Consider the following 17,992-nt stretch of genomic DNA (forward strand, 5'->3'; position numbering starts at 1 on the left):
AATTCTAAGATATTCTCGTATGTTCTATTATAAATATCCTCCATATTTCTGGCGATATTTTCACAACTATTCTTATCTGAGATCATTTATCTCTCCGTAATATCTGCAACATAAAAGAAACTGTGTTAGTTTCTAAATTCTGAAACCTTCGAGTTTAAAATATGAATGTTTTGAAGTAGTGTTGGGAACTGAAGCATGGATTAGTATAATATAATGACACTTGATCAACGTCATTATATTACAGTAAGTCATGCTGAGTTTCTAATGAAGCATGATGATTCACAGTACCGTCATCATGTGCTATTTACACGACTCTTACATTCTATCTAATCTCTAAACATATCAAGAGAATATTTTTCTGGATGACTCGGTCTTCTCCAGGGTATTCTGGTAATTTAACAAATCAAAATCGTTCTATTACCATTTTCTTCTTAGAGCATTAGCTATGTTCATTCTGAATTTCATATCTACGAATTCCGGACCATTACTCGCTTGACTCGAAGTCGGGAAGAGAAAACGAAAGCATGAAGCTCCGAAAAATAATGAAGAATATAAACTCCGATAATAACCCCGAAATTACAAACCGTGTATATCGATGCAGATAGCAATATAGAGACACGGGAGAATTAGAAACACTATAAACACAAGAGTATAGTAGAAGTAAATAGATTCTTCTGGTGGTAGATGAAAAAGAAGAATGACAGATATAAAAGTTAGGAGTATATCAAGAATCAGGACTGAATGGAGCATATTGATGAATGCTTTAAAGTAAGAATCAAGGGAGAAAGAATAGAAGGTGTGAGTCGTGGAAAATAAGGAAACGAAGGGGTGAATTTATAGTGAAATATTCGACAGAGCAATCGAAACAGATTATTGCATATAATCAAAGAAGATCCTGATTTCCTTAATCACCAAAGAACCAAATCTTATTACGTAAGATTCTCTTTAAATCCCTTAAATCCCGAAAATCAATCATAACTACGTCATCGGTTAAGAAGAATATATTTTACTCATCTCACTCTTTTACGATAGTCTCATTTATATTCTTCGCATAATCGAATCGTTTTATCTACATTACTCAATGATGATAAAACTCCATTATCACCTTATATTTGTCATGAAAACCTTCTTATTGTTATCCATAACAACCTCTATCAAATTTCGGGGACGAAATTTCTTTAACGGGTAGGTACTGTAATGACCCGGAATTTTCTGACCAAATTATACTTATGAGATTAATATTTACATAAATTAAATCATACCAACATGATAAGCAATCCAAATTGTTGAGACTTGTGTTTTTGAAAAGAGTTTTACACAACGTTTGACCGTCCAATATGACCGATGATATCACGAACTATATAACATACGATAATTATACGTTTGTGTATATATATGTATTTATATATATTTAACATGATCTAAGGATAGTTTAACATCTCATTGTGTACTAATGACAATGAGTTATAAGTATATTTTGAAACTACTAACTTAAGTTTTCAAAACGATAACTATACGTAACATTCTTTGATATATATACTTATAATCTATAATGCTTATACATGTATCGTATATATAATGTATTTAATCACTTTTTAAGGACTTAAATACATAAAACAATATAAGTATATAATTATATTCACAAAAGATAGCTATATTTGAATTCTCGTTCCGTTTCCTCAAGATTTCTATACGTATATCTAGGGTATATGTACCCGTATCATACCCAGCTTCTATACGTATTTACTATTGGTATATACACATCAAATCAACATCCTAATCAATATTATTACTGCCCTAGATATGAGGTAACTAGGATTTGTCAAGTAGTATGAATTATTAGTAAGAAAAAAAATTAGGAATCCTTTTCTTTCTTTATAAACTAAAAACGTTTTTATAAATGAACACCATTTCTTCACTCCAATTTCTCATACCTACACCCTCATTTCTCTCTCAAAATACTCCTAACTTCATACTTGATCATCTCCAAGCATTTTCCCCATCATTTAGCTTCAATTATAAGTCTTAAACACCATAAGAAAACTCTTTCAAGAACATATCAAAATAACCACCCATTTGAAGAAGTTTACTTCCAACCTTTTGATCTAACTCCACCACTCTTTGATTTCAAGATTATTTCTTATCTTTTGCAGTAACTTTGTCCAAGTAACTTGAGGTAGTAACCTTGTTCATAATCTTATTCAATTCATATTCATATAGCTATCTTATTTTGTGGTATAAAATTTTAACAACAAGAACATAGTTTGAATGATTTCAAACTTGTTTGCAAACTAAATAGATTCTTCTAACTTGACTTTTAAAATACTTCAAGACCTGTAATGATATGCTAACCTAACAAGATATAACTTGGTTTTACAAAGAACATCTTAAAAACTGAATCTACGTCGTCGGAGTGCAACCGGGGGCTGTTTTGGGTTGGATAATTAAAAACCATCTTGAACTTTGAATTGGAAGTTTATGTTCTGGAAAAATGATATTTCTTATGAATATGTTAACACATAAAAATTTCATGGTTTAACTCAAAGTGTAAGTATTTTTAGAAAAATGATCATTAAATGTTGTTTTTATGATGAAAAATGATCACTTTCATAAGTTTCACCAAAGTTTGACCTATAACCTATGATTTTGAATACAAACTAAGGTATTTTCAGTTCATATTCTTAAAATTTGACTCGATCCAAGGAAGTGGCAAGTTGAACCAACAAAAACGGAGTTGTAATGAAGAAACTACGACTAAAACAAGATTGGGTATCCGAAGCTAGTTTAGCTACGAAAATATTTGGAGAAAAAGTAAATTAATCATATCTTTTCTAATTAATATGATATTTTATATATAATTACTTATGATTTGATTTTATATATTTCAGGACCACCCGTAAACAACACGAGAAGATTAATCATAAGACCTCATGATTGTACGCAACACGTCATTTGACAACACGGTACTTTATGTACGCAACACCTCATTTGACAACATGGTACCATGGGTCGAGATTAATTCTGATCAATACGAATACGATGGGGTCTTTATTTATTTTATTTAAGCAACTAATTGTGGACCACTAACATCGGACTGCTAACTACGGACTAAGAAAATATTAAAAGTATTAAAAGTATACATATATGTAACGATTACTTAAAAAGAAAATATGTTGATATATTATATATATGGTTAGGTTCGTGATATCTATCGGAGACCAAGTCGAATTAAATACCTTCAAGGCAAAAGTGAGTTTCATTTGCTCCCTTTTTAATTGCTTTTGCAATATATATTTTTGGGCTGAGAATACATGCGCTGCTTTTATAAATGTTTACAAAATAGGCACAAGTACCTAAAAATATATTCTACGTTGAGTTGTACCACTGGCATATTTCCCTGTAGCTTGGTAACTACTATTTACATGGGTATTGTAAACGCCAATCCTGTTGATAGATCTATCGGGCCTGACAACCCCAACCGGACTTGACGACCAGTATTCAACGGTTGCACAGTACTTCGTTTTCGTGACTACACTTGGTACGGTGTAGTGAGATTTCATAATAAAGGGAATATGCGACGTTGATTAAATGTTAAGTATGGTTACCAAGTGCTCAACCACTTATAATGCTTTACATACACTTGCGAGTGTATTATGTTTATGTTTATGATTATGAAATCTTGTGGTCTATTAACATATTGAAATGATTGTTATGATAAACCTATGAACTCACCAACCTTTTAGTTGACACTTTAAAGCATGTTTATTCTCATATACGAATTAAGTCTTCCGCTGTGCATTTGCTCAACATAAGGACATTACTTGGAGCCGATCATCGCAATGGGACCAAATGTTGATGACTTCGTCCAGGTGGATTAGGACGGGTCCTTTCAGAATGGTTAACAGAAAGGCATAGTATAATTCACGTGAACTTAATTTGTTTAATTTCTACCGACAGTTTATCCCGGATGGTTATATCGTGTCCATTGCTAAACAGTTAACGTATAAAAGTGTCCCTAAAAATCCCAAATTTTTAGATTAAATATATTTAATTATTTCACTCATTTACTGTTTGAAAACTGATCAAAAAGGTTCGATAAGTATTTATTTTCTGTTCCAATTTATATATACGGAGTACTAATATTTAAACTTAAAAAGGTAAAAATATTTTTAACAAATCTAACATCTTCGTAATCGATTTACAGTTTAACTTTTATTTTAGTCCTTCATGAACATGTAATATATCTATATTAAAACTAACGAAACGTCAACCGAATGTTGCTGACGTTTACTAGTTAGGCTCGAAATCATTCATTTTCAATATACACATTCTATATATATATATATATATATATATATATATATATATATATATATATATATATATATATATATATATATATATATATATATATATATATCAAATCTTAATTAACAAGTTTAAGTAAATAAATATATTAATTATATTCTTTTAAACAACTAAATAAAATATTATATATTTACAAGTAATATTTATATATATATATATATATATATATATATATATATATATATATATTTAAATATATATGTAACTATTTACAAATAGTTGTTCGTGAATCGTCGAGAATGGTCGAAGGTCAATTGAATATATGAAACAGTTCAAAATTTTTGAGATCCAACCTAACAGACTTTGCTGCTTGGTGGTAGGATGCTTGGAAAGTTCCAAAGGGACCCAAGTTCAATCCTCACTTGCTACACTTTGGGGGGCTTGCCTTTCAAAAAAAAAAAAAAAAAAAAAAAAAAAAAAAAAAAAAAAAACAGACTTTGCTTATCGTGTTGAAAATATAATACAATATCGAGAGTTTGATTTAAAATTAGTCGAAATTTTCCGGGTCACTACATGTACCTGCGAAATAATAACACAATATAAGATGATAAGACAAATTATACTTTGTTCTTCATCCATTTGACACTTGACTTCAGATGCCTTACATTACTCTTCAAATTCTTCAAAAAATGTCTACAACCAGCTGCCATATCTTTCCTGCACTTGACCTTGCTTGCCTTTGTATCTTGAATTTTCAAACCATTAACAACAACAAGCTTTACTTCATTAAACTTTAAATCATCATATCCTTGAATCCTGTCACAACATAAGACCACAAAAACTATACACATCCAGGTCACACTAAATCTGTTTTTTCCTTTCCTTGTTTCTTTTCTTTTTTCTATACTTTTTTCTTTTCTATTTTCAAAACTACTTACACTATATCTTACCAAACATTCTCTCTATAACCGTAGAATAAACCACCACGAAACCTCCTGCCACCAAATCATGCTAAGCATCATAAGGGCCACTAAGGACACCAAATGATTAACTATAGCCCCTGGATAATTGGAGCCAAGCCAACTATCCATCAAACCGCCTCCTGTCCATATAAAAATCCTAGTCAACTCAAAGCTAAAACAGACAGAAAGATGGAAAAGTGTACTACATCTCCAACATAAGACCAAGATCTGATGTTTTATCCTTAAGTCAACCATCAAGTCATACAGTATTCTGGCAATTAAGAATACCAAAACATACCATATAACATCTACCATGCAAATGACCAAATCATAACTTTTACCCAAGAAAGTCAAATTATGACCAAATAGCACAATAACTATTTTATAACTACTACTATACAAAAAAAAATAAGTAGTAGTAATAACTATTATTCCACCACTCCATTTTATGCCACAAGTGGGTTTAGTAAAAAAGGTTTAAAGCTAAACCTCCATATAGAAGCTGCTTCTTTGAGTTTAGAAGAGTCAACCAAGGTCAAACCACTCAACCTTAGCCGTATTACCTCAAAAATATCCTTGGAAAGAGCATCATAAAATCTACTATTTTGCTGAAATAATCTACAATTTCTTTCTTGCCAAATTGAGTATATAATACCAGCAAACACAAGTCTTCTTATAATATTCCATATAAACTTATTACATGGCATTCTAGCAACAAGATTAGCCACATCACCCCGTAAAATATTACCACTCAAAATCAACTTAATCATATCCAGATGAGTTTTCCCCTTAAATTCCAACCATACCATCTTGGTATATGCACAGTGAATAAACAAATGGTCATGTGAATCTTTTATAGAAGAGCAAAGAGGGCAAACCTGATCAACCTGAACACCCATCTTTATAATCTATCTTGTGTAGGTAATCTACCATATATAGCAATCCACAGAATAAAAGCATGTCTTGGTATATTTTAAGAAAACCAAACAGTTTTAAACCAAGGAACAACATTTTGAACAACATTAAGATCTCTCCGAGCTATACCCACAGAATACTCAACAAAACTACCATCACTGTTTCTCCATTTGACAGCACCAGCTTTATTAAAAACCAACTACGGAACATAGTATGATAACATAACATCATATCTATCTAACAGATCCCAAAGCCATACCCAAATATCACCAAGTTTACAACTATTGACTATACAATGTCTACCAAGCCTTGATGTAAAAATATCAATTAATCTTACAAATAAAGTAGAAAGTGGACCTGATAAATGCCAAAAGTCAAATCAAAATGAAGTCCAATCTCCATCACCCAAACCGCTAAAGAACTTCAATTTCAAAGCGCCCCTAATATTCAAAATACATCTCCAATTATATGAAGCTTTAGGCTCAACATGTACATGCCAAAAGTTTCATACATTCACTTTATAAAGTTTGACCCATTTTACCCAAATAGAACTTTTATAGAACTTAAACCTTAAAAGTTTCCAATAAAAGGAATATCACTTTTTCGCTCGTAAAGAAATTAATTATAATTTAGTGTTTAAAAGAGTCTCTAATTGTAAAATGGTTACAATAGAAAAAAAAGTGACATGTGATTTTTTTTTTATCTTTTATAACTAGGAGATCGATATCTGAATGGAAGTGATGGTGTTTGATTCAGAGGTGACGGAGTTAATCAGGGCCGTCTAGTCAATATTAAGGGCCTTGTACGAAAAAATAAAAGTGGACCCTTTTATATACATGTAACTATAATTTTAAATTATTACCTATAAATTTATGGAATCGATGTTGAAGTTTAGAGCGGGGCATTATATTATGGAGTATTCGACATTGATTATGTAATTTTATTCTTAATAATTTAGATTATTAATTGAAAAATGGGCCTATGTATGTAAAATGGGCCTATGTATGTAATATTAAGATATTGTTTTGAGCACTTATAGTCAATATTGGGTCTTGTGCGACCGCACGTCTTGTACGTCCCACTCTAGAGAGTTTAATAGTTTTGACACTAATTTCAAGAGGTGATGAAGGTATTCGATTGGAGGTGATGAACAAAAATAAGCGTTATATAAAGAGATGAAACCCAATAACTGATGTAATTTAATTTTATTCAATAATAATTTTGAGCATATGTAATGTTCATTTTACCGGAGTACCTGGTTATGCTTTGAAGGTAATGGAACTCAGCAAATGGATTGAGTATGGATCAACTGTAATTTTAATTGTAGTTTATTTAATGATGTGTATAGTGGCATGCTCCATATACACGCATCATACGTGATCGTCTAACAATATATAACTAACAAATTATTAAGCAAAAATGTGAATGTAAAATAAGTAGGACGTGCCCATAATTCATTAGACCATTTGTAGCGGTACTCAAGAAACAACATGGGATCCGATTGGGCACTAAAGCCACACCCACAAATGGCCTAACAAGGCATTAATTTCCAAGAAATTGTGAGCGTTGGTTTCTTTCTAACGCATGAAGCAACGGGTGTGGATTCTGATTTTGTACATGCGGCAATTAAGGATTGGTGACAAATTTCATGATTGTTGCATATAATTTAAATAAAAAAATTAATCCAATATTATTTTTCTATATATACCTTCATATTGTAGTGACCCGAACTTTTCCATGTTTATATATATATATATATATATATATTAAATGAAATTGTTATTTACATGATTAAGTGTTTCCAACATGTTAAGCAATCAAACTTGTTAAGACTTGATTAATTGAAATAGGTTTCATATAGACAATTGACCACCCAAGTTGACCGGTGATTCACGAACGTTAAAACTTGTAAAAACTATACGATGAAATATATATGGTTATATATATAGTTAACATGATTTTATTATAAGTATGTATCTCATTAGGTATTTTAACAATGAGTTATATACATAAAAATGAGACTATTAATTTAAGAAACTCGAAAACTATATATATAACGATTATCGTTATAACAACGTCTTACTAGGTACATATGAATCATATTAAGATATTGATACACTTGGTTAATTATGTTAAATGATAAGTAAATATATTATTAAGTGTATTAACAATGAAATACATATGTAAAAAATAAGACTACTAACTTAATGATTTCGAAACGAGACATATATGTAACGATTATGTTTGTAACGACATTTAACTGTATATACATCATACTAAGATATATTATATATCATAATATCATGATAATATAACAATTTAACATCTCATTTGTTATAATAAACAATGGGTTAACAACATTCAACAAGATCGTTAACCTAAAGGTTTCAAAACAATATTTACATGTAATGACTAACGATGACTTAACGACTCAGTTAAAATGTATATACATGTAGTGTTTTAATATGTATTCATACACTTTTGAAAGACTTCAAGACACTTATCAAAATACTTCTACTTAACAAAAATGCTTACAATTACATCCTCGTTCAGTTTCATCAACAATTCTACTCGTATGCACCCGTATTCGTACTCGTACAATACACAGCTTTTAGATGTATGTACTATTGGTATATACACTCCAATGATCAGCTCTTAGCAGCCCATGTGAGTCACCTAACACATGTGGGAACCATTATTTGGCAACTAGCATGAAATATCTCATAAAATTACAAAAATATGAGTAATCATTCATGACTTATTTACATGAAAACAAAATTACATATCCTTTATATCTAATCCATACACCAACGACCAAAAACACCTACAAACACTTTCATTCTTCAATTTTCTTCATCTAATTGATCTCTCTCAAGTTCTATCTTCAAGTTCTAAGTGTTCTTCATAAATTCCAAAAGTTCTAGTTTCATAAAATCAAGAATACTTCCAAGATTGCAAGTTTACTTCCAAGTTTTCTAAATCCATTCTAAGTAATCATCCAAGATCAAGAAACCTTTGTTACTTACAGTAGGTTATCTTTCTAATACAAGGTAATAATCATATTCAAACTTTAATTCAATTTCTATAACTATAACAATCTTATTTCGAGTGGAAATCTTACTTGAAATTGTTTTCGTGTCATGATTCTGCTTCAAGAACTTTCAAGCCATCCAAGGATCCTTTGAAGCTAGATCCATTTTTCTCATTTCCAGTAGGTTTATTCAAGGAACTTGAGGTAGTAATGATGTTCATAACATCATTCGATTCATACATATAAAGCTATCTTAGTCGAAGGTTTAAACTTGTAATCATTAGAACATAGTTTAGTTAATTCTAAACTTGTTCGCAAATAAAAGTTAATCCTTCTAAATTGACTTTTAAAATCAACTAAACACATGTTCTATATCTATATGATATGCTAACTTAATGATTTAAAACCTGGAAACACGAAAAACACCGTAAAACCGGATTTACGCCGTCGTAGTAACACCGCGGGCTGTTTTGGGTTAGTTAATTAAAAACTATGATAAACTTTGATTTAAAAGTTGTTATTCTGGGAAAATTATTTTTATTATGAAAATGAAACTATATCCAGAAATTATGGTTAGACTCAAAGTGGAAGTATGTTTTCTAAAATGGTCATCTAGACGTCGTTCTTTCAACTGAAATGACTACCTTTACAAAAATGACTTGTAACTTATTTTTCCGACTATAAACCTATACTTTTTCTGTTTAGATTCATAAAATAGAGTTCAATATGAAACCATAGCAATTTGATTCACTCAAAACGGATTTAAAATGAAGAAGTTATGGGTAAAACAAGATTGGATAAATTTTCTCATTTTAGCTACGTGAAAATTGGTAACAAATCTATTCCAACCATAACTTAATCAACTTGTATTGTATATTATGTAATCTTGAGATACCATAGACACGTATACAATGTTTCGACCTATCATGTCGACACATCTATATATATTTCGGAACAACCATAGACACTCTATATGTGAATGTTGGAGTTAGCTATACAGGGTTGAGGTTGATTCCAAAATATATATAGTTTGAGTTGTGATCAATACTGAGATACGTATACACTGGGTCGTGGATTGATTCAAGATAATATTTATCGATTTATTTCTGTACATCTAACTGTGGACAACTAGTTGTAGGTTACTAACGAGGACAGCTGACTTAATAAACTTAAAACATCAAAATATATTAAAAGTGTTGTAAATATATTTTGAACATACTTTGATATATATGTATATATTGTTATAGGTTCGTGAATCAACCAGTGGCCAAGTCTTACTTCCCGACGAAGTAAAAATCTGTGAAAGTGAGTTATAGTCCCACTTTTAAAATCTAATATTTTTGGGATGAGAATACATGCAGGTTTTATAAATGATTTACAAAATAGACACAAGTACGTGAAACTACATTCTATGGTTGAATTATCGAAATCGAATATGCCCCTTTTTATTAAGTCTGGTAATCTAAGAATTAGGGAACAGACACCCTAATTGACGCGAATCCTAAAGATAGATCTATTGGGCCTAACAAACCCCATCCAAAGTACCGGATGCTTTAGTACTTCGAAATTTATATCATATCCGAAGGGTGTCCCGGAGTGATGGGGATATTCTTATATATGCATCTTGTTAATGTCGGTTACCAGGTGCATCTTATCTCTATGTATGGGATGTGTATTGAAATATGAAATCTTGTGGTCTATTGTTACGATTTGATATATATAGGTTAAACCTATAACTCACCAACATTTTTATTGACGTTTAAAGCATGTTTATTCTCAGGTGAATATTAAGAGCTTCCGCTGTTGCATACTAAAATAAGGACAAGATTTGGAGTCCATGTTTGTATGATATTGTGTAAAAAATGCATTCAAGAAACTGATTTCGATGTAACATATTTGTATTGTAAACCATTATGTAATGGTCGTGTGTAAACAGGATATTTTAGATTATCATTATTTGATAATCTATGTAAAGCTTTTTAAACCTTTATTTATGAAATAGAGGTTATGGTTTGTTTTAAAAATGAATGCAGTCTTTGAAAAACGTCTCATATAGAGGTCAAAACCTCGCAACGAAATCAATTAATATGGAACGTTTTTAATCAATAAGAACGGGACATTTCACATATATTCACCATTTTTTACACAAAAAAATTCATCATCTTCATTTTTCTCTCAAATTACATACGTACTTAATTTTTGCATTGGATAAAATGTACAAAATGCTCGAGTTTCTTATTAATTTCGATTCCGACGACGAAAAAATTGTTTAGTTTGTCAATCAAGTCACGGAAGAGGCTAGTAAATCACGAATCTCTCGAACCCGACTGTATATTCCAAAGGATCGCGAAGTCGCAACGCAACAATTTCACGACGATTAGTTTTCGGAAACACCAAAGTACGTGCCTTACAAATTTAAACGACGTTATGGAATGAGTCGTCAATTATTTCTCCAAATCATCGAAGGTCTATCGAACTTTTCTAGTAGTAATACTCCCTAGTATTCATTTTATTTTAGAGAACGTCCCGATACAATTGATCGTCAAAGTTTGACAATATTACAAAAGTGCACATCCGCCATACCTCAAATGGAATATAGAACTACTCCGGATTTGAAGATTGGAACACATGTAAATATGATCCCAAGGTATGTGTTCGGACCTACAAGATAAACTTAATAGTTTTCTTGAATAATTGCATTGTAGGAGCAAGATTGAAGAAAACTACCTATTTGGACATGAAGCTTTTTCGCTTCAAGAAAGCTTGGACTTGGATTTTCATATGTTCAAGAGAGGATTAGAACACATGGCTTGTAAAGTGTCGGGTTTAATTGTACAAGGTATGAAACCGATGTGTATATTATCTTCTAGTATTCAAATGGATTGATGGATTCAAACGTTACGAGCATCCTGATTTTTGAATTCTTGAAATGTGTAATATACTAGGTGGAAATTTAATCCTTAGAACATTTCCATTGATGCATTGGTTTGACTGTTTGTTTACATTTTAGTAAATCATGGACACACTAAAAATGGGGGGGGGGGGGGGAATTTGCTGATGATTTTAGTGTGATCCAATGAATCATTTTGGTGTATTGGATTTGCTAGGTTGAAAGTGAAGTCATCTCTAATGCTCTAGAACAGGTTTGGAGAGTGTGGAGTACATGTCCGTCAAATAGCTAAAAGAGATAGCTTGAGCTAGGTATGGTTTGAGTTGAATCAAACTATGATTTGGATGTCCAGGCTTACGGTACGCCGCACCATCTTGGTGGTGTGCCACACCATATAACGCGAAAGGACCACATAAAGTCAGTAAGTTTTGGGGTGTTAAGGTGCTCTACAATCGTTACTATATGCGCTGCACCATTGGTGCGCCGCACCTCTTATATAGTGCGCCACACCACAATGTTGTCGGTGCAGAAAAGGTGCAATCTTTGGGACATGTTTTGAAAATTTTTTGGTGCGCCGCACCTCTTATATGGTGCTCCGTAATCATTTTGCAACGTTTCACAAATGGTTGGTTATTATACCTGAATGTTTTAGGAATTGTTTAAGTGGTTTATTAGTGTTCTAAAGCACCCATTCAAACATGTCTATTGTCAAGGCTTGTGACTTTTGATCATAGGTTGGAATACTTCATTGCACCTTTTGACCCATTATAAATATATATCTTCGTCCATTGAAGAAAGGTTCCAGAAATTTGTCATTTCTAACACACTTTCAACAATCAAACTTTCAGATTATACTTTTTATAATTTCAAGGAACAATTTTCTTTTGGTCAAGACAAATGTTCATGCTAGTCATATCCTAATCGTGATTTCTTGATGCCCTTTGCCAAGTGGATCAAAATACTCGATTAAGAAAGTGACACCACGATTCTAGTATCAATCCGGTTACAGATTCTGAACCCACTAAATACACACTTGTATAACCAAAGGGAGAAGAGTAGGCATTTTGAATCTTTAAGTTACAAATTTAATTTATTTCGATTCAAGATACAGTGGTGGAGAATGTTTCACCTAAAGTGTTTATGGAGGTTTGGAGAGGGGCTACGTTTGATGGCGTTCAAGTATCAAGAAGGGGAAGATCGGGTGACTTAGTTTCATGTTGGAGAGTTGATTGCAAGCTAAGGATCATTTTCAATGTCGAAATTGGTTATCAAATGATCTTACATATTTCCCTAATAATGTAGATATTTGTTTTCAATTGTGTACGCCCTGGAATGGTCCAAGTTGATTCGAAAATTTGGCATATTATTGCTAAGATGATTCGGAAATGGATTGGTCCAAGCTACTTTTTGGAAGATTTCAGCTCTACACTTAGTTCTAATGAGTGATATAGTGAAGAGGTGTATGTGGTTTATATGGCTAATTTTAATAGTTTAGTTTCAATAGCAAGTCTCATCGGTCAAGTTATTCAAAATGAGATGTTTTCTTGAGATGGTCCGGATGGTAAAAATCTAGGATTGATCGGGTGATTGTCAATATCAAGTGGTTAAACTTGTTGCCGGGTTCGATTTTAATATCGGGAGATAATAATCACAAACCATTAATTTGGGGGATAAAGCGCTTTTTTTGGGACCGAAATCGTTCCGGTTCTTCATTGGTTGGTTTGCATTTCTAAGGTTTATTGAGGTGTGCAAAATTTATTGGTGTTCGTTTGAGGCTATTAGGCTCACATTGTTTTCACCAAATGCAAAATGTTAATAAAGGTTTTTAAAAGCATGGAGTGATACTAATTTGATCAAAAACAAGTCCGAGCTTGCCACTTTGGATTGTCAAATTTACAACCTCAAGAAAGTGAAGGAATCTAGAAACTTTTTGTCAACTGAGATCATCAATCAATTTTATTGATTATAAGTTGAGAAGAAATGTATTGATGAGCCGCCACAGTTGAGAGTATAAAACTTAAAGTCTTTCAATGGCTAGTGAATGCCAATATATGCGAGAGTTTTCAGCTTCATGTATTGTACAATTCTCCAGCAATGCTACTGAGATCGGAAGGAGTTCATGTGTGACTTTTTATGTCCCCTTAGAGATTTAGGCTACCGAGAGTTTTTTATATGCTTTCTATTTTGATTGCCTTTCCATTGTACCTTTGCAAGTGGGTTGTATTATGTTAGTCCAGCTTGCCTTTTGCTGTAATTTTAATTTTTTACTTGTTGTGAAAGATTATTTTAATATATTCCATGTTTTTTGAAAGAAAAAAAAAAAAGATGAAGATAATTCATAAGATAAATGAAATTGCATAAATTAATCTCTCAATCGATTGATAGAAATGCGTTAGCAATAAATCTCCCTTTAATAATACCAGTGTTGTAAAAAACTCGATTACTCGCCGATTAATCCCCGATTAATCATTTTTAAGAGAAATCCGTTCTGATTTACAAAAGCCCGTTTAATTAAACGGTCAACGTCAATTGATGAGTCAAAATCGAATTTGGTAATCAAAGTCGTTAAAGTAAAAAATAGTTAACATTTTAACATGAATTTAAAGTAGCACTTTATAGTTTTTCAGCAAAATGAATAATTTTGGACAATTACATTAAAGTTTGTATTTATATTTATGATTTTTTCTATATATACACATATAATTTTTAAAATTTAATATTTAAATATATAAAGTACAATCCAATTAATCTCCGATTAATCCCCGAATTACCGATTAATCCTTCTAAAGTTCCGACCTATTAATCCTCGAATGATGAATTTTGCAACCTTTGCATGAATAATACTACTCCGTAATTATTTTCAAAAGATCCGTAAAGATAACTACGGAAATCTCTACGTCTCACTTTTGTCTAGGTCAAAATATATGACCATTGGAACCAATTGAGATTATTACTTTTCTTTTCAAAGCAAAATAAACTTTTATTAATCGTAGATGGGTCCTATTTCTATGTTAATTCAAGTGAATGTTATACGTGCGATCGATTGATAGGATACAGATCTATTTCATGGCTTAAAAATATAAAATAAACTAGTGAAATGACCTGTGGAATCACGGATTTGTGTAAACGAAACAATTTAATTACATGTTTAGGTATTAAGTGAATGTAGATGCTAAAGTTATTTATTTTAATAACCCGTTCGACTAAGAAACTTGTCGTTGTTTTTACAATATATAGAGACTTGTATACATATGTATCGTAATTAATCTCGTAAAGAGAATCCATATTTAAATATTAATAATATAATTATTATAATTATTATAATAAAAATAAATAATAATAATAATAAAGTTTACTCAAAATTGAGTATTTATATTTTTTAATAATAATTATTAGTAGTAATAAATTACTTTTAAAATTTTTTTAAAACAATTTAGAAGAGATTTTTATTTCCTATTTATAAAGATTTTCAATTATTTTTTTAATTAAATTAATATAAAATAATGATATCATCAAAGATGTTTTAAAATATTTCTTTTTTATTTTGAATTATTTTTATGCTTAAAAAATGTTTATTTATGACATTATAATTTTAGAGATTTAATAGATATAGGCATTAATTAATGTTTATACTCCCTCCGTCCCAAAATAATTGTCCTGTTGGACTTTTCAAAGTCAATTTACTAAGTTTTGACTTTAAATATTTTTTGGTTTTTGCTATAGAATATTTGATGAAATTTATATGAATAGATTTATTTTCGAATGTTTTTTTATTTAGTATAACTTTCATTCGATATTATATAACACAAAAAAGATATTTAAGGTCAAAGTTGAAGAAAAAAGACTCAAAAAGTCAAAACAGGACAATTATTTTGGGACGGAGGGAGTAATAAACACTCCAATTATCTGCACATATAGCCCCCATCAGGCCAGATATTGATAAATACATCAAAAGCAATCATTAATTAGATATATTCTACAATAAACTCCTATTAATTCATATTTATGAAGGATTTGTCAATTTAGACGGTGAAAATAAGTAAATATCACCACTTCACGTGAGTGATGATCCTTAGAGTCTATGTTATAACTTGTAACTTAATCATCATGAAGATAACTTTTCCTAATTTTCTTAAAACTTAATCTTCATAAAAATAACTTTTCCTAATTTTCTTAAGACTATTTTTAAAAAAATCCGAGGACAAAGAGTCTGAGGATGAAGATGTTATTGAGCGTTTTCTCGTCAAGTCCTTGCCATGATTCTCGCTGTGACAGTCGATCAAATGAGGGAAATTAAGCAAAGCATGAGAACCTCGGTGTTTAAAAGCGGCTCGATCATAAGCCAAAGCTGCTTCCTCTTGCGTGTCATACGTTCCTAGCCATAATCTGGCTCCTTTCTTTTCGGGATTTCTCATTTCGGCTGTGAACTTTCCCCACGGTCGTCGTCTCACTCCTCTAAATTTCCTATCAGGAATTGATGGTAACACTAGAGTTTCGTTATTCACAATCGCATCAAATGATTCATTGTTCGTAATATCATGTGAATTTTGAGGTAATATTTGTGTGATTTGATCAACAAGATTGTTTTGTGTATCAATAGGATTTAATGGAAAGATATTGTCATTATAGTTGTGTAACAAGGTAGAGATTTCATAATCGTCAAGATTTGGCAACGGCCATATTGGATCGTTCATAAAAATGGGCCATATTCCTTGATCAAAATTTATGGCGGATTCATCAAAAACTGAAGAAAAACTCAAATAATGAGAATCTAACATGGGATAAACAACTTGATTAAGATCGTCAGAGACATTTTCAGAATGATCATCAAGAAGGTAACTACGAATGGAATCAATGAGTGAAAAATCAAAGTCGAGTTGTTGAGACATGGTGATGTTTGATGTTTCACTGTTTTGATTTGGTGTGGATTATAGAAAAAATCTGACAATAAAATGATGAGGTCGTGATGGGATATATATAGGTGGAAAAAGTTATCGTATGGGGTTAGTTATGTTCTTTTTTAAGATTTAATATGTTAAAAATTTAAATAATAATGGAGCGAGTGGCCTTATGAGAAAATAATTTTGGGATTTTGTGTATTGACCGATGATGCTATAAAGCTATTTGTTCTTATTTTTTTAATTAAATTAAATTAATTTAATATAACATTCACGGTTCATATCATCAAGGTTACAAAACTCGCTATTCGGGAAATTAATTGGCAGGGATAAAGCTTGAAGATTAATACGAAGAGGTTCGAGTTATGTTACCAGAGTATCTCTTGTAAAAAATACAATTATTTATCTGTTATAACCTTTTTACCTAGTAAAAAATATTGGGAGGTGATTCGTACACCACCTTATTTTTGACATACACCACCAAAATAATTATTTGGACATTTTTACCCTTCCTTTTATTCACCACCAACTCCCCTTAACTTCTCAAAGGAAGGGTAGAAGTGTCCAAATAATTGTTTTGGTGGTGTATGGCACAAATAAGGTGGCGTACGGATCAACTCCCAAAAATATTAGTACATAGGTATTCTGCTAGTAGTTCAATTAATCATTCCATTAATCACAAAATACATAATTATTAATTTAAAACATTATTATGTACCGAAATATAATATAAAGATTAAGATTAATTCAATTAATAGATGAATACTGAATTACGAATTACGAGTTACGAAATACTAGGTTGTATTTTTTAATTGAAAAGTACGGCACCAGAAGACAACAAAGTCGAGTATTGTACTCGTATTTGATGTTTATAATATTATATAAATCTATATAATAATGATATCATAAATAAGAATTATCTAAATTTATAAAAAATCAAAAATAAAGAAAAAAAGTTCTAAACCCCTCATGATGATGTCATTAAAAT

General features: G+C 31.0%; 1 protein-coding gene across 1 annotated transcript; it reads right to left on the bottom strand.

The window, feature by feature from the left end:
- Window positions 1–6,243: 6,243 nt before the first annotated feature.
- LOC139854280 (ethylene-responsive transcription factor ERF107-like) lies at window positions 6,244–16,995 on the bottom strand. Its single transcript, XM_071843592.1, has 3 exons — window positions 16,419–16,995; window positions 6,445–6,542; window positions 6,244–6,384 (listed from the first exon to the last, which is right to left on the bottom strand). The coding sequence occupies exons 1-3, from the start codon at window positions 16,993–16,995 to the stop codon at window positions 6,244–6,246; spliced, it is 816 nt and encodes a 271-aa protein (XP_071699693.1).
- Window positions 16,996–17,992: the final 997 nt, after the last annotated feature.

This window comes from Rutidosis leptorrhynchoides, chromosome 6 (assembly GCF_046630445.1).
Source record: "Rutidosis leptorrhynchoides isolate AG116_Rl617_1_P2 chromosome 6, CSIRO_AGI_Rlap_v1, whole genome shotgun sequence".
In the NCBI taxonomy this organism is placed as follows: Eukaryota; Viridiplantae; Streptophyta; class Magnoliopsida; order Asterales; family Asteraceae; genus Rutidosis; species Rutidosis leptorrhynchoides.